The sequence below is a fragment of the Pyrus communis genome, chromosome 4 (assembly GCF_963583255.1).
Source record: "Pyrus communis chromosome 4, drPyrComm1.1, whole genome shotgun sequence".
Classification (NCBI taxonomy): domain Eukaryota; kingdom Viridiplantae; phylum Streptophyta; class Magnoliopsida; order Rosales; family Rosaceae; genus Pyrus; species Pyrus communis.
In genome coordinates, this window is record NC_084806.1 from 4,216,547 (window position 1) to 4,235,154 (window position 18,608).

Consider the following 18,608-nt stretch of genomic DNA (forward strand, 5'->3'; position numbering starts at 1 on the left):
TACACCACACATACTTAATAAACCCTACTTTTACTTTTTGAATTAAAATTTATCTTAATGCACCCCACATTTTTTCCAATACTACCCTCACACCCACACTCTCAATATACACCTAACACTCAAACTCTTTATCAACATCTAGGTTTATGTCAATTGAATGTTTAGTTTTCTATCAATTAGGGATTTTAAATTTCATATTTGAAGAATTATTGGATCAAAAGAATGCAGACCAAGTTTTGCAAAAAATAGAGTAGAGCCTTTGCAATCTTAGCAAGTGAATTCAAAAGATTGTTCAAGAGAATTTCGGAAGTGTCCATCATCATCAAGCCATCACATTGAAGACTATTACTTCTATTGGCTCGAGTAAGGAGCAAAAATGTGAGGATTATGACAAGTTGCCCTAAGTTGCTTCATGAGGTTTTCAATATTAATTTTCTTTATATGCCCAATAGGCAACAACAAACTCCACCATATCAAAAACAAACCCGTTCAATTTTCTCTGTAGAGATTTTAGCCAATCGAATGAAATATTATAAACACAAACTGATATGTGATAAATGACATTGCATTGAATTGTGTCGTTGAGTTCAATAGCGGGCGAGAGTGGCTTCGAGAGCTTGAAGAAAATAATATACTAAAAATGATTTGGAGGTGTATTTAGCTCAATTAGTTTAGAGTATTCGCCCTTCCATTTGAAGATCTGTGTTCGAATTCCCCTCCCCCTTCTTATCTTTATTCTGCTAATAATAACTGTTACTTGGCAGCGATGCAAAACCATATAGATGCCTTATGTTCCTTGGAAACTTTATAAAAAAAGCAAATTTTAGAATTTGAACTTTCAAAATCACAGTTCTTGAGTGATGAGGACCACATATCTTGCACAATATTGTGGCTCACATGTCTTGGATACAGGACACAAAAAAATGTAGTGTCTAAATCAAAATACCTGTTACAATTTTTTTTTTTTTTTTCTAAATCAAAACGAAGGCACGCGTCTTAAGCCTCACTTTAAATTAACTAAGTCTCATATTTATTCATACTCTTATTTTACATATCCTTTAAAATTTCCTAATACTTTGAAATCTAATCTAATGAGTTGTAAATTCATATTGATGTGGAGCTAGTTGGTAGAATGTTGGATTGAAAAGTTTTCCAATTTCACTGGTTTATTAAAAAAAATATTAATTTCTTATTGCATTTTCTTCTTACATTTCAGGTTGCATTATTGAGATGACTCTGTTTAGATGATATATGTAAAAATCACGAGCATCTGCATTTAGGCGTTTGAAATAAAGTTAATTGATTATTCATTATCCCATTCATGAACAGTTTGACACAGTCACCCTTTTTTTTACAACTCGTATATTAATTAATCCCTTATGTGTGTTTGATAAATGTAACATTTCGAACTTTAATGCAAGCTTTACTAGTGTAAATTGTTATCCATGAAGATCCTTGAGGAGGTAGCAGAAAATGGTGGGAAGTGGGAACCCTAATTCCAAAGGTAAAGGGCAAAGGTGCAAAGGTGCAAAGGCAAAACTGCAATGATTACATGAATGCGATTGGAGCCACTTGATAATCTTTTTCCTTTTTCATAAAAATGATGTAAAATTACCAATCAGTCCCTGTTAGGGTTTTTGACTTGGAAGAGTGGGTCCCCACCTGCGGCCACCACTGTCTTAATGGATTGAATGAAAAAGAGCTCCGCACGTGGAGTCTGAATCAAGGAACAGTCTAACCACAATAAAAACGACACAGCTCATCAAATTTTAATATTTTTGGTAGGAAAAAAATATCAAACGAATAAAAATGAGAAACGTCCAAAGTTACAACAAACCCTCGTCCTCCAAATGAATGACAGCAATAATTTCAACGGCCAAAACCCTTGGTTTTTTTTTAAAAGAGCGGTAATATTTCAAGAATTACAACCAAGTTCATGCATATATAGAACATGATGAATGAATAAACAGTATTTTATCATATAATTGTAAGAAACAGCAAACAAACATGATCCGTGAGCTTTACGCAATCAATCGGATCATATAAATATCTTTTTATCACAACATAAGTATTTACTTAAAGATAATTTTTTTATTTGATATAGATAAATCTGGATTAAATGAGTAGTCATTTGGTATGTCTTAGTAGATTAATCTATTTTTTTACAAAGATAATATATGCATGATTAACTTAAATATAGACAGAATTAGTTGTTGGATTATTTGATAAATCCTTCAATATAATAGGGTTGTTAGATTATTAAAATATTTTCTTGTGGCCAATTCTTAATATAACGATTCCAAATGAAAAGCTGAAATAATCTGGTAATTAAAAAATAAAAATAAACAACTTAAAACAAAGAGAAAAATTTGAGCTTTTTATTATGTGTATATATTTTAGCTTTTTATTATGGATCATAGGCCGACCATATAATTCCCACTCATTATTTTTGTTGCTTAAAGCTTGCCTGGCCTCTTCCCTCGAGTCTTGACCCTTATCCTTTCTTTTCTGTTATCTTCTCTCCCTGTCACAAAAGGGAGAGAGAAACAACTCAACAACTGCTGAGCTGCCACCTTCCCCTTTCTGCAAAGAATTTCATGCTCCACAGTCCACACGAGCGAGACCCACTAGGCCAGGCCAGACCACCACAAATTGATAGAAATTGAGCTGCTGGGTCAGCTCTCTACAGTTGTTCGTACCAGGAGAAACCAAGGAAAAAAAATTTAAAAAAATTAAAAAATTGTGAGTGAGTGAACGATCGTCCCCCCCATATGATCATGGAAGCAGATAATGGGATCCGCTGCAGGCCCAATTTTCCACTACAATTCATCGACAAAACCAACCAAGTCGATGACGATCCAGAACCAGTTGCAGCATGCTCTACTGTCGCCGACCCCGGCTCAGACCCCAACCGAACCGGTTCGTCTATCCAAGAACAACAACCCAGTAACAAGAAGCCTCCTGCGAAGAGGACATCCGCCAAAGACAGGCACACCAAAGTGGACGGGAGGGGCCGCCGCATCCGCATGCCTGCCACATGCGCAGCTAGGGTTTTCCAGCTCACGCGGGAGCTAGGGCACAAGTCCGACGGCGAGACCATCGAGTGGCTCCTCCAGCAGGCCGAACCTTCTGTCATCGCCGCCACTGGAACCGGCACCATTCCCGCCAACTTCACCTCCCTCAACATCTCGCTCAGGAGCTCCGGGTCCAGCATGTCGGCGCCGTCGCACTACTTGAGGACTAACGCAAGTAATTATTACTTCAACTCCAACAACTTCGGAGCAGCTGCCTCCACCTCTCAGTTGGTTACGGAGGAGAACGCGCAGCGTGGAAGGATTTTGTTTCCCGGTGCAGGGTTAATGTCGTCTGAGAATTCTCCTCCGTCGTCGATGTTGTGGAATTTCAATCATTCTGGCAATAATAATGTGAGTAATAATACAATGTTGGAAGCCAAGCAAGAGTTAGGTGATCATCATCAGGCTGTTACTCTAGATGAGGCTAGTAGCATGGCAAGAAAGCGGATTCGGCCGGAGCAAGATTTGTTATCTGCGAGTACGGGCCCGATTCCGGCTAGTCAAAATACAACTCCGGCGACGTTTTGGATGGTGGCAAATAATAACCTTAGTAATAGCCAAGGGAGTATTCATCACGAGCACACTAATTCCATTAATCCCATGTGGACAATTCCGACAATTGGCAACGCCGGCAATATGTATAGGGGGCCAGTGGCTGGAGGCAGCCACGGCCTACATTTTATGAATTTCGCTTCTCCAATGGCTATATTGCCTGGCCAACAATTGGGTTTGGGATCAAGTACAACGAGTCATGGCGCCGCTGACAGCCACTTGGGTGTGCTGGCGGCGCTCAACGCATATCGGCCTATTCTTGGCGGGGTAGCCATGGAGTCTACTGCGAACGGGCAGCATCATCCGCACCATGGAGCGGACGAGGGACATGATCGTAATACCAATGCTAGGTAGCCTCTACTAATTAATCCTAGCTAGGTTAAGTATTACAACAAGAGTGCTACGGTTTTTGGTGCTTTTTCTTTCTAGAATAATTAATTACTAGTGTCTTAATTAAGTACATATATGTCCATTTTCCAGCGATTGCCGTAATTTGATTGCTTTGAATTTGAGTTTAATGTTGAATATTTTGTGTGAGCCAGCTAGTCATTAAGAAGATTTTATTAGGGTTTTCATCACGTTTATACTATGAGTGGACGACAGTTGTGTTTTAATTACAAAAACATATATATAGCATGCTTTCCAGTGTGATTGAACTGTGATCAATATATGACTTCTTCATGCTTAAGTTGCTAATTAGTAACTGTTAATTCATAATATATTGCTATAACATATTTGCCACAGATCGAGTTTAGGAAAGCCTACATGCATGCATTTTTGTCGTTATTAATGAATTAAGGCTCATTTGTTTGTTATCTTGGATCAACATATATAAACTCGATCAAAATTTGTTTCTGTGGAACCATTTGCTTCCCCAACTGAAAGGTTTGCATGTCTGATTATGACTGGCTAGACATATGTATATAATGATGTCCCATGATCAAGAACTAGAGTTTTTTTTAACATGCATTGGTGTATGAGATACACTAGTGTTTGACCACATCTCAACTCCAAACCCTCCGCCATGAAGGGTTTCGTGTCTCCGCCCAAGTTGACATCCGGGTTCCTGTCAACAGTTAAGATTGCAAGGCTGAACTCGAACATCAAGGGTGGCAGTATGCCACCGTCAACGCCAAGTCGCACTCGTCGATCATCTACATTTGCTATCAAAAAAAAAAAAATTAATGTCAGACTTCGAGTCCAAGAAATGGCAAACTTTCGATTCCCTGGCAGCGTTAGAGGAGTCGCGCGAAGCTACGCCGTGTCGTTCAAAGTGCTGGCCATGGACCTTGCTGTCGTCGTTGTCTTCGTCTTCTCACTCTCCTTCGTCTTCACTTCCTGAACCGTCTCCTCCGATCTCGCAGCTCCAATGCAGTTTTTTTTTTTTTTTTTTTTTTTTTTTTTTTAGTACATCGATATTTTTACACTAGGGGAGGAGGAGTTTGGCTAAGTCACACAATGGGCAGCCTAATTTAGTATCAAATTCGCCATCCACGAGATTCGAACCTAAGACCTCTCACTTCTAAGCGAAAACAAATACTACTAGACCATAGTTCTCGATTTTTAATATTGAATTTTTTTATAACTCTTTAATGAGTGATTATGGATTTCATGGGTTCACCCCTAAACCACCTGTTAACTAATGGGTTGCTAACGGGTTAACCCATTATTAACCAAGCCTATTCAATCTCCACCCGTTAGTTGAAATTTTGCAAGCGAATTGAGTCGTGTTAACAAGTTGGGTCCATCTTGCCAACTCTATATAGGATACACCATACCATTGTAGAATTTTACACAATCGTTCATTGATCAAAATCTGAAATTTTATGAGCCGCTAAGAATCAGAAACATTTGCTTCCCTCGCTATAACATTGGACTTCATATTTCATTTTAAGAGTTTCCATGTCTGGTTCTGATTCGCTAGACGTACATCTCCCACGATCATGAATTAATAGTATGCATCATACTGCTGCTCTCCTAGTAGCTATTGCGGTTGTGATTCAGGTTCCGTACGTACGCCAGGCCAGGATGAAGGAGCCCCACGGGCCACGACGCATAATCAGTTCGATTCGGACCCTTATTAAGGTGGCAGCACGCACTAGCTACTCACGTTTTATCAAACTCAATGATACAATGCAGGAGGATGCTACAATTACGATCGATGTACTCGTGAATCAACTGACCATAGCTTAATTAATTGAAACCAATAATATACAGTGGTACTCGCTGACTTCTGCATGCATTTCCTCTTCTTTCTTCTTATGGTAACATATAGAGATGGATTAATTGATGGATCAAATCAAGTGGCTTGCTAGCTTAGCTACTACTGATCTTCATGTGGTCCTGCAGGACCATTTTCATTCATTGTTTTGGTTAAGTGGGTAGCTAGGACTTGGCAGATAGACATTGATACTACGTACGTACTGCAGTTCTTCATGGACACACACACACACACACACACACACACACACGCACGCACGCACACACACACACATACATATACATACATGTGTGTGTATTAATTTTTCCTACCTATATATGTTCCTATATTAATTAAGTCTTATTAACAAACAATGACAATGAACGATCGATGTGAAACGTCGGTCGTGTAAGTTGGTCATCATTTTAGCATTACGACATGGGTTGCTTTGCTTTTATTTTTCATGAATGCGCGCGCGCGCACACACACACACTTACTATGTATATATAAAATGTTCAAAGAGTTGTTGCACGCAAGTTGGAATCTTTTAGGCCTAATTTTTTTGGAAGACTTTGGATGTTGTCCTACCCTTCAATATTCTTTAATTGAAACCTTATTGGTTTTCAATGTTTGATCAAAGTCCCTGAATTGTGTACACTTCAATAAATTAGTATTAATGTATGTTATTTTTTTAATTTAAAAATTTATAATTACAGTTAATTACCTATATTTATGGAATTAAAAACTCATAATTTGTGATTTAAATATTAAAAATAGATTAAACTCTTAAAAATCCTTATCATCATAGATTCATTATCTTCACAATCATCAATAACAGTCTTAAAACCCATAACCTTGAGGAATACTGTACTACAAAACATTGAAGACATCAATACCAACCTGATGTGTACATTCATCAATTTAACGAAAAAACAATTAATGTACTACAAAACATTGGGTACATTCTCTTAAAAAAATGTACTATAAACTTGAGTACATTCTTCGAATAAACCTCACATGGATACATACGGGTTTATTCTATGATTGAAAAAAATATAAAATAAAATAAAATAAAATAAAACATATGGGTAAACCTCACATGGACTCATATTATGTATCCATGTTTACAAGTGGGTACAATATTTATTGACATATGGGTACATTCTAGGACCCAATAAAAAACATATAGGTAAGTGATATGGGGTACATAATATAAACATAAATATTGCACCCAAAAATTATGAACATGGATACACAATATGAATACAAAAATATTGTGCTCACTTATGTATGGATACATAATACAAAGTATTTTTTTCCCACTTATTTTAATTTTTTTCGGTAGAATAAAAAAAATAAACAAAACGTTTAGGAATTAAATTGTATTGAAAAAGTAATTAATGTAGGATGATAATTAGTTGCATGAAATAGAGGAGTTAAACACTCAATTAAATTCTTACTTATAATAAAAGAATCTAAAATGATGATGTGGAAATAACTTAAGGACTTCAATCAAAAGTTTAAAAGACATAAGGTTTCAATCAAGGAAATGTCATCGCTATGGATTAGAACCTAATTTTTCCTTCTTTTTTTTTTATTTTTTTATTTGAACAAACGATATTATCTACAATTAGGGGTGGGGGAGTGGGCCAAACGGCCCCACAATTGGCTAGCAATAATGTGGTTCAAATTCACCTTTGGCAAGAATCGAACCTAAGACCTCTCACTTACAAGTGAAGAGAAATACCAATACTAAGTGGCTCTTTTAAGCCTAACACGTGGATAACATAAACAAGGTGGCGTGGAGCACATGTAGCTGTTGAGCTTCACACATGGACCAACATGCTATGACACCATGTTAATCTATACAACATGAATCAATTTAGACACTGTAAATTTTGTAAGAGAGGGAAGAACTTCATAAAGAAAGGAAGAAGAGGAAAGAACAATTCTTGATTCTATTTCTGAATGAAGAAGTAATGCAAGGAATGAGACTTTATCGGCTTTGACACTACAAGCTTAACAATTATCTAACCAAGTCTCTAATCTCATGACAAGTATCACAATCTGAACAACATATGTACTCTATCAGTATTGTAGTCATCCTCCATTTTATATTGAAATATAGAACAAGATATATGAGTGTATGGCAAGAGGACTTTAAAATCTCCATGCCACATTGGTAGGTAAGACGATCGATATCGCTGGCCCCGGTGGATATTATTGTTATTCAAGTAGCACTATACGCAAGTTAGCCATGAAGGTAAAATTGCTCATCATTGGAGCTTCCAGATGCTTCACTATAATAGTGTAAAATCCTACCTAACTACTGTTTCATACAGTGATTTTCATTTAACTGCAATCCGACCGCATGATGATAACGTTACTAAAATGAATATTGTTAATGCTTCAATAAGTATGCATGTGATTCGTTGTACTATAGTTCTCTAATCATTGTGATTAATTTTTATATATTTGAAAGAAATATTGTCTTCAAACTGTTTGAGCTTGTTAGCTATGCTTCTGGTTTGTTCTAATACTATATTCGAATTCGGTATCGTTTTTGAATTTTTAAGGTCTCGTTTATTTGCTGTTTACGATTGAATTAGATTAATAGATAATTTTTAATATTCAAAATATATTAAAGATAGAGTAGAATGATTTTTTCATTTTGAGGATATTAAAATGGGGTTACACTTTAAAGAAGATAATTAGAATGTATCCTACCTCCAAGTCAGCCACAACCTTTTCATTTCTTTCATAACTTAAAAATAATAGTTTATTTGCTCCAATTCAATCCTCTATATTAAATAAGGCCTAAGATTTCAACCAAAAGAACGCCGCCTAAGAGACTGGAGGTTTAGTATTGTTGTGCTTTGGAAAAAAACTGCTTCTGTTATGCTGTGAGAATAAATTTATTTTTGCTGCTTCACATTTTTAGCTTTTTTTTCATCCAAAACTGTGAAAATAAGCTGTTTTTAAGTGTTTACCAAACAGATTTTTGAGCTCAACTTTTTTTGTACCCATTTTTTATAGAAGCACCTCAGTACCAAATCAGTACTAATTTTCCTAAACATGAATGACAACAAAAAACAAAAAATTAAAGAGCAAAATAATTAATGGAAACCAATGCTGTGAACTAGTATGTTTGTTGGTATAATATATAAATAAATAAATTTACAGCTAACAATTAAATCATGTATTAATGTGACGTGCATGCATTTGGATACCGTAAGCAATTTTAGGCCTCACAGTGACAGGTGACAGTACGCTGCAGTGCAGTTGCCCTATTTTGGCCATTGCTTTCCTGTTGATTCAATGGAAAGAAAATTTGAAGTTGAAGGAAGGTTATTAAATATATTAAAATAATACTGTCCATAGCAATATGTATAAGTATTGGTTTGGTAATGCGGTGTTTTATAAAAATTGGGTATAAAAAAAAACTGAGCTTAAAAAGATATTTAGTAAACATTTAAAAATAGCTTATTTTTACAGTTTTGGATGAAAAAAAAAACTAAAAACGTGAATCATTAAAAATGAGCTTATTCTCATAGCACAACAGAATCAATTTTTTTTCAAAGCACAGCAATACCAAACCATCCCTAAGTATATAGATTCAAATTTTATATTGCACAGTAGTGGAGATGAGTGTTGCCGTAGCGTCACAACATTGGTTCATATCCCGTCAACTTTCTAATTTAACAAATTTATCGTTTTATTAGGTGAAAGAATTTTATAAGAAAAACTAATGAAAAGGGTTTGAAAACTTTGAGTTTTAACGATAAAGATAAAATAAAGGGTAAAGTGAATAGTACCATGATTGATTTTTTAGTGTAAAAATATGATTTTTTTGTTAAAATGAACAGTATCAGAAATTTTTTATTAAAGTTTTAATTTTATATGTGCATCTGTTTGCGCACTGTTACGCATGCGCCGATGCATTTCGTTTGTTTTTTTCCTAGATTTTGGGCCTAGATAGCAGAAGCACTAACTAAAACCCCGCTCCAATTTATCTGGGCCCACCAATTATTACTCATATTCATTAATATCAAATCTACTAATCTTTTTTAGGTGAAAGATTCGTGCAAAGTAGTCTTAAAAAAACTGATCTTTATGTTAATTATGTGACAATAACGTGAGATATCACCGTTAATCCGTGATATCACTTGATTATATTTGGATGATTTTTATTTTGTTCAAGTGATTTGGAGGACAGAAATGGTGACCCGTATTAGATTTGAGCAAGTAATTCATATTCGATGCACAACTTTTCAGTTGGAATTAAGACCTGACAATCTAATTAACTTGCCTACTAGCAATACTTAGTAATGACACGCTTTCGAGGCTAAGGCAATTTAGGGGTAACAACTAGAGCAAAACTATATTCGCAACAAGTTTGGATAATTAATTAACAAGGTTGGATAAGGACTTAACAGAGATCTTAGAGAGATCTTATGTATTAATGATGATTAGGGACTGTAATCCCGCCCGAAGTTCAAAAAATCGGTGCCTAATTTCTTGTGTACAGTTAGATTCTCCGCAAAATCAGCTTCCCCCTTACAACTTTTCAACCCTTTCTTTCTTGTCACCTTTATAGCCAGCTTTTTGAAACCCCTTTTCCAATCTTATTATGTTTTTATAGACCCAACTCATAATATTATAGGAGCCAAGAAGATATAGATAGCAAAGCAAATTAGCAAGAGAGATGGGTCGTAACAATAATAATTCTGGGAATTTTCTACAAGTTGTGGCTAACAACTTAGATGTTCTTGCTTTGTATGTGCCCCTCCACCTCCCTCTCTAAATTCTACAACTATATATACGTATGATTCTTCTTGCTTAATTAACCTGGTCCTTAAACATATCTAAGTTGGATTCTTTGTCTCTCATCTGCAGGCCTCTGGTCACACTGGTGTATCCCCTGTAAGTATGGTGTCATGATTCTGTGCCTTTCTTCTTCAACGCTGCTAATAGGGATTTTTTGTTACACTTCGGGGTATCTTACATACTAAATATTTTTTTCCACGGCAGATCTTAAGCAAGGATCCAATAAAAAGAAATGTGCATATATAGGATACGCCGAAACACGATAGAAGTTTTGCTACTAATAAATGCATAATGCCGTCACCTATATTTCTTATGATATTAATTATTGGGATTTTTTGCTAGATATGCTTCAATTAGGGCAATAGAAACCAAGTCTCGTACCGATGATCAACAATGGCTAACCTATTGGGTTCTGTATTCTCTGATGACAATCTTCGAGCTCACATTCGCCAAAGTCCTTGAATGGTACTGTGCTTTTTCTCTTGCTAGATTTGGGATAAATTGTTCATATTAATTCCGGACTTAGTTCTTAATATGTAATTAAGTAGCAGGTTAGAAAGCGGCAAATTGTAACCCTAATTATAGTATAATATCCTTACTGTCGATCAGCCTTCCTGTATGGACTTATGCCAAGTTGATATTCACATGTTGGTTGGTGCTGCCACAATTCAATGGAGCTGCATATGTTTATCGACGATTCATCAGACCATACTATATGAACCCACAAACTGCTCATCAGATGTGGTATTTCCCAAGAAAGAAGGGCGCCGGCCTCTTCAGCAAGCCGGATGACGTTTTAACCGCTGCCGAAAAATACATGGAAGAGAATGGGACTGATGCATTTGAAAGGCTCATAAGCAAGGTACATTGATATGCCTAGCTAATTTATGTGCGGTCTTTCTATAAAACCTCACTCGCTGGTAGCAAATGTGATTAAGTTAGGGACTGTTTATATCGGTGTTAATTAGTAGTGCCCGTCGTTCCGTCTTTTTGGAATCTTAATGGTGGTTAATATGTGATGTAATATTGTTTTTTTATTCTGATTTGCAGGTTGATCGAGAAAGAACCAGCAGGAAGAGCAACAATTACATGATCTTTGATGATGATTATATGTACTGAATCACAGTGCCTGTCTTAATTTTCTTAACATTTATGCTGATCTTTTCCTGAAGAACATTTTGTGTGCTACATGTCTTAATGTCATTAAATGGTGTGTGTCGATTTGGCTTTGAGTATTTTTGGCTGCAACTGTAATCTGTTGCTAAAAGCTGCAACCCAATACATCTAATTAACAATACGATACAACCTTAAAACCACGTAAACACGATCAGAATCAATAATTTTCTGAAATTTTTCACTGGATATATATAAGTTTCATCACAGTGTTTATCACGAAACAAAAAAAAAAAAAATGTAAATCTGTCGCTAAATCCTAAATCCAGTAAAGACCTCGTACATGTAACCTAAAATTGATTAGTCTCATTTAGATCCTTCAAACTATAATTTCTTTTCAAGAATCATTGTCATGCACGCAACTTATTGAAACTTCTTCATCCTAAGTAGTGAATGCATGTGCATGTTACCTAAGGGTCGAAGTTATATATATTTATACGGTTGAATAAAAGGTTGAACACAACATATTGGTCTCCAAATGAACCAAAATCGTTAGAATAGTTTAACTTTTTGTTCGACTGTCAAGAAAGTATGTCACTCATTCGAACTAATTCTACTTCTCATGCCAAACTAAATTGGTCTAATAAAACTAAGAGGCCCTCAATGAGCAGCCCTATAATCCAGCTATAGTTAAGCAATGAGCCGCTACCTTCGCATCGGACTCCTTTTTGAAAAGCATATTAAGAGACATAACTCTTTCTTCTTTTCGTTTTGGATCAAAGCATTGGGGGACATATCTTTTTTTCTTATCAAAATATTGGGGAACATAACTCTATAAAGAATCAATCGTGCCATTTCAAAAGACCACCAAAGTGATGCCAAATGGCAGTCCAAAACGAGCTTACTCTTTACATAGTTAAAATTAATTAAATAATTGTTTTTAGTTTAATTTAAATTACAAAATGCAAGATTCAAACTTGAATCAGGTATATAAAGAAAGCGTGTTTGCTCTACCCAATGTGACTGCACCTATATTATGTATACTTTTTATTTATTTTCTTCTCAACAATAACAATATAAGACATGGTTATTTTATTTATTTATTTTGTATTTAGGTCAACAAATAAGACATGGTTTCAATTTGGGTCAACAAATAAGACATGGTCTCCATTTGGGTCAACAAAATAAGACTTTTTTTTTTCTTGGTCAACAAATAAAACAAGCTATTGGCGCAAATAAGGACAGAAGCAAACGAGAGAGGATCGGACCTTTTTATGAAGATTTTGAGAATCTTTTAATTATATTTATTTAATGTATATCGTGCGACTAGTTTTTATCATGTACTGCTTATATTTAATTTTAAATAAAAAAATTACAATAATTTCTGGTCGTACGATGTACGATAAGCAGATGTAATTTGAAGATCCCTAAAATCCTCCCAAAAAAATCCGGTCATTTGGAAAGCAAACCATCCCGGTCCCGCCAGATTTTCAGTGGTGACGTGGCATGAAGCGGGAGCGACAAAACCAACCGTTAAAACTTCAAAAGACAAGAAAGAAAAGAAAAAGAATGAGAGAGGTCGCACGTTAGCTAACAAACAACCACAATCCACAAAGCCTGCCAAATTCCACATTGACGACGACGACGACGACAACCTCTCCGGCGTCGCAGAGCGCTCCCTTACTTCTCCTCTCATTTTCCTGTATTTTTTTTTCCAATTTCTCAGTTTTCTGTTTCTTTTTTTTGTAAGTGAGCGACGTCGGATTTTTGAAAAATGGCGGACGTTCGGCGAATTCCTTCAGCTTTCTCGCAATGCAGGTGAAATCAATCTTCGTTTAACCTAATCTGCGCTCCTTTTGGTCTAGAATGTATGTTTTGGTGTCGAAAATTACGAAATTCGAAGAGTTTTGGAGGAATTCGACGGTGTATGTGAATTTTAGGGGTTCTCTGATTTCTGAGCAAGTAATTTGAGCTGTTTTGGAGCTGAGTGTTGATCAGTGGAGCCCTCCGTGTGTGGCGTTTTAGGGTTTGGGTTTACGGCATTGCGAAATTCGGAGGCTTTGGGGTTGAGTTTCTTGAGCTGCAAGGTTGTTGAGAGCTGAGGTTCATTTGTGGGTGTAATGGGTTAGAGGTGGAGCAAATCAATTCTCTTTTGTAAGTTCAATGGGGAGGAGTTGGGAATTGGGTTATGGTATTAGGTGGTGGTGGTGTTCAAATGGGTGTTGGGTCTTGGACTTCTGGGCAAAACCTGATATTGCAACTTGAATGGCTAGTCCCCAGAGAAGCGGTCCGGTCGAGAGGGATATCGACCAGGTTTCTTCTTTTTCATCACTTAAATTCCCATGAATTTGACATTTGAGTGAACCATGACAAAGTTTTTTGTTCAAATGATGTATTAAGCTTGATCATTGCAGTTTATGGTCTTGTGTTATTTACACCTGTAGCTCATGTTGCTGTTTATTTTCTTCCCCTTCTGTTTCCAGGCCATAACAGCACTTAAGAAAGGTGCAACTTTGTTAAAATATGGACGCAGAGGGAAGCCGAAATTCTGCTCATTTCGGCTTTCTAATGTAAGTTGGCTTCACATACAGCCTTCTCTCGTTTCTGCTCTGTTGGCTCTCAGATAATTCTGGTTTTGTTTCAGGACGAGGCTTTGTTGATATGGTACTCTGGCAAAAAAGAAAAGCACCTTAAACTGAGTCATGTTTCGACAATTCTTCCTGGCCAGCGTACCGTAAGTTTCAGCTTCCGTTCTCTTTTCCGATAAAATCTTCACCAAAGCTCGACTACACAATCAAACCGTGAAAATGTTGTTAAACATTTATGCCTGCTTCCCAAAGATATTGGTAAATATCACTGTGGCTTTTCTATGCAGGCAATATTTCAGCGGTATCCACAGCCTGAAAAGGAGTATCAATCATTTTCACTCCTGCACAACGATAGGTCCTTGAACTTGGTGAGTATATTTGCTACATGTATTTGGTACATAAAACAAGTTTAATGTTTCACAGCCAACATGTTCAAAGTTCATCGTTCCAACTGCATTGCACGCGTAAGACCTATAAAAAACTGGGAACCTTATGCTAGAAAAAGAAGAAGGAAAAAAGCAACTAAGAAATTACATTTGTAGTATCATGGTTTAATACGTTACCTCCCTGTTGGACAGATATGTAAAGACAAGAATGAAGCTGAAGTTTGGCTTGTTGGTCTTAAGGCAATAATCACTCGAGGTAACTATCGGAACTGGAGAAGTGAATCAAGATTGGAGGGCACATCAATAGATAGTCCCCATGCTCGTACTCGACGACATTCTCCCTCCAGGACACCATTCTGTATTGGGGTGACTTATCTTTTGTTCTTTCTTTTATAAGGAAACCAAAAAGGAATAAAGTTCTCTTGACTTGATGTATCAGGCATTTACATTTTATTTCTTGGTGTTTTTACGTGATACTACAGGATCCAGGAGATACTGAGGGAGTTCCTTTGGAGAATATCCAACAGGGTAGATTAGGACAAGCATTCGCTGACATAATATCTTATACTGCCAACCCCAAGAGTGCCACACAAGCTGAATCAGTCTCGAATGCGTCATTATCACCTGTATCTGTGGATAACTCCAATGGTCGAAATTCTGCATCTGAAGCATTTCGGGTTAGTTTATCTAGTGCTGTAAGCTCGTCTAGTCAAGGTTCTTGTCAAGATGATTTCGATGCTTTAGGAGATGTTTTAATTTGGGGCGAAGGTGTTGGTGGTGGAGTACTTGGAGGCGGTGTGGATAGAGTAGGGAGCTCATATGGTTTCAGGACGGATGCTCTTCTGCCTAAGGTATTGCAATCAACAGTGGTCGTAGATGTTCACGGAATTGCTTGTGGTGCCAGACATGCTGTTTTGGTCACCAAGCAAGGGGAAATCTTCAGCTGGGGAGAGGAGTTAGGAGGCAGACTTGGTCATGGTGTCGATACAGATGTTTCCCACCCAAAGCTCATTGACACTCTTAGTGGAATGAATGTTGAATTAGTGGCATGTGGGGAATATCACACTTGTGCTGTTACACTTTCTGGAGATCTCTATACATGGGGTGATGGTACTCATAATTTTGGCCTGCTTGGGCATGGAAGTGAAGTTAGTCACTGGATTCCCAAAAAGGTATGCGGTCACTTGGAAGGTATACACATATCCTATATAGCTTGTGGACCGTGGCATACAGCTGCAGTGACATCTGGTGGCCAGTTATTTACCTTTGGAGATGATACTTTTGGTGCCTTAGGGCATGGAGATCACAGTAGCACAAGTACGCCACGGGAGGTGGAAACTTTGCGTGGGCTAAGAACAAGAAGGATTGCTTGTGGTATTTGGCACACTGCTGCAGTCGTTGAAGTAATGAATGAATCTTCTTACCCGGAGACTTCTAGTAACTCTTCATATGGGAAGCTCTACACTTGGGGTGCTGGTGATAAAGGCCGACTTGGACATGGTGATGAACAATCTAAACTAGTTCCTGAATGCGTAGCTGCATTGATTGATAAAAACATTTGTCACGTAGCCTGCGGCCATAATCTCACAGTTGGGCTTACAACCTCAGGAAAAGTATATACGATGGGAAGTGCTGCTTATGGACAGCTTGGAAATCCTTCAGCTGACGGGAAAGTTCCCACTCTGGTCGAGGGTAAAATTGCAGATAGTTTTGTTGAAGAAATTGCCTGTGGTTCTTATCATGTTGCGGTTTTGACTTCCAAGATAGAGGTTTATACTTGGGGAAGGGGTTCAAACGGGCAACTAGGCCATGGAGACAATGATCACAGACATACACCTACCCTCGTTGATTGTATGAAGGATAAAGAAGTCAAGAGTGTAGCATGTGGTCCAAACATAACGGCGGTCACTTGTCTTCATAAATGGGTATCAAGTGCTGATCATTCCGTTTGCTCTGATTGTCACAATCCCTTTGGTTTCAGAAGAAAACGTCACAATTGTTACAACTGTGGGTTAGTCTTCTGCAAAGCATGCAGCAGCAAGAAATCTCTGAAAGCTGCCCTGGCTCCAGATATGAACAAGCCATTTCGGGTGTGCAACGAGTGTTATAGTAAACTGAAGAAGGCTGCAGAAGCCAGTTCTGCTGTGCGAAGTCCTACAATTAGAAGTCCAAATATGTGTCCTAAATCCAATGAGGTGACAGATAAAGAGAATCTGATCCCTATGCTACGGGCAACACTCTCCAGACTCTCATCTTTTGGCTCAAACAACCAGAGCGAAAGCAAGCAGCTTAAGCAAGAAAGAAAACCAGAAGTGCATGATAATCGTGTCTTCCCAGTGTTGAATGGACCTTTGCAGTTAGGGGGCTTTAATTTAACAAAAGCATCAACTCCTCTCACTGGAGATTCAGAAAAAGTTATTTCGCCTCCAGTTCCTGCCTCTAAAAAGGCTTCTCGATACACATCTCCTGTTTCAGGAAGGTCAAGTCCATGCCGGTCTTCTGAAAAAATCATTCTTGAGGATTCAAAGCTTATAAATGGAAGTTTGAGCCAAGAAATCATACATTTAAGGACACAGGTAAGCCTTTTTATAGTGCTTCAATGTCTACAGTCTAATACCTAATGACATCCTTGCATATAGCTAAATCTTTGGTGAGTTCTGGGGTCTGAATCTTTGACATTCTGTAACTGCTGAAGGGAGAGGAACTAGCCTCGCTTATGAACCAAGGAATTGGATTAAAATTTGCATCCATACAAAAATTAGTTAAAGTAATGTGTATACACTAAGCTGATATTGTTCCAAAAACAATGTAGGTAGAAGACCTTACTCTCAAATCCCAACATCTTGAAGCTGAACTTCAACGAACATCAAAGAAATTGAAGGAGGTCTCTACAATAGCCGCAGATGAAGCTGAAAAACGCAAATCTGCAAAAGAAGTTATTAAGTCTCTAACTGCTCAGGTTGCAAACATTTTCGTTTATTTGTTGGGTGTGGCGTTGAAACTGTCCTATTGTCCATTATTTTCTAATATCACAATGATTTTACTTGTCGAACAGTTGAAGGAGATGTCTGTAAGAATGCCTGAAGGACAGATCAGTCACTGCAACACAGGTTCTATTTCTCATGCAATCAGCTTTCGAAACCAGTTATCCAAAGAGCCCTCTCTGTCAAACATAATTACTTCGCAAACTTTATCCAACGGCAATTCAATGGATCGAATCTTAGCTAATGGAACTAAATCACCAACCGGAAAATTAGAGCGGGTGCTACAAGATGAACCTGGTGTATATATAACTCTACGCTCCTTGCCAGGCGGCAGTAATGAACTTGTGCGTGTTCGCTTCAGGTATCTCTCTCCCCCTTCCCCCTTTATTTTCACAGTTTGACACATACAACCAAGTAAACATCTAAGGCCGTGGCTTAGGCTGCAGAAAATTCACTCTCTTTCTATTACAATCGACTTTATACTACGGTGCGGATTGATGAAATACATTTGATGCTCTCTATCTTGTTTGCTGAAATTTAAATTGTTGTCCGACAGTCGGAGACATTTCACTGAAGAAGCAGCGGAGAGATGGTGGGCTGAAAATGGGGCAAAGTTATGTGAGCAGCACAATATAAAAGGTGCAGAGTAAGATGCTGTCAGCTCTCCGGTGCAAACCTCATATGCTTACATCCAACGATCCTCTTCCTCACCGGAATGTGTAAATTTTTTAACCCCTAAATCATTCCGCAGAGATAGATCGAAGGATATGGAGCCGGATTTCGCAGGTAGACTGATAATATAGAATGTCAAAACTGTAGGGAGAGATTTTCCAAAAATTGGAAAATGAAAAGGACATCCATAAGATGAGAGACATTTGAGAATT

At 37.5% G+C, this 18,608-nt stretch overlaps 3 protein-coding genes across 3 annotated transcripts; all 3 read left to right on the forward strand.

The window, feature by feature from the left end:
• Positions 1–2,457: 2,457 nt before the first annotated feature.
• On the forward strand, positions 2,458–4,289 carry LOC137732280 (transcription factor TCP15-like). Its single transcript, XM_068471587.1, has one exon. The coding sequence runs from the start codon at positions 2,772–2,774 to the stop codon at positions 3,978–3,980; it is 1,209 nt and encodes a 402-aa protein (XP_068327688.1). The 5' UTR covers positions 2,458–2,771; the 3' UTR covers positions 3,981–4,289.
• Positions 4,290–10,475: 6,186 nt separating this feature from the next.
• LOC137732396 (HVA22-like protein c) lies at positions 10,476–11,869 on the forward strand. Its single transcript, XM_068471703.1, has 5 exons — positions 10,476–10,602; positions 10,723–10,749; positions 10,996–11,118; positions 11,263–11,515; positions 11,704–11,869. The coding sequence occupies exons 1-5, from the start codon at positions 10,532–10,534 to the stop codon at positions 11,770–11,772; spliced, it is 543 nt and encodes a 180-aa protein (XP_068327804.1). The 5' UTR covers positions 10,476–10,531; the 3' UTR covers positions 11,773–11,869.
• Positions 11,870–14,031: 2,162 nt separating this feature from the next.
• LOC137731258 (PH, RCC1 and FYVE domains-containing protein 1-like) lies at positions 14,032–18,474 on the forward strand. Its single transcript, XM_068470360.1, has 9 exons — positions 14,032–14,079; positions 14,250–14,336; positions 14,411–14,500; positions 14,642–14,722; positions 14,933–15,106; positions 15,223–17,316; positions 17,553–17,699; positions 17,796–18,085; positions 18,281–18,474. The coding sequence occupies exons 1-9, from the start codon at positions 14,032–14,034 to the stop codon at positions 18,372–18,374; spliced, it is 3,105 nt and encodes a 1,034-aa protein (XP_068326461.1). The 3' UTR covers positions 18,375–18,474.
• The last annotated feature ends 134 nt before the right edge of the window (positions 18,475–18,608 follow it).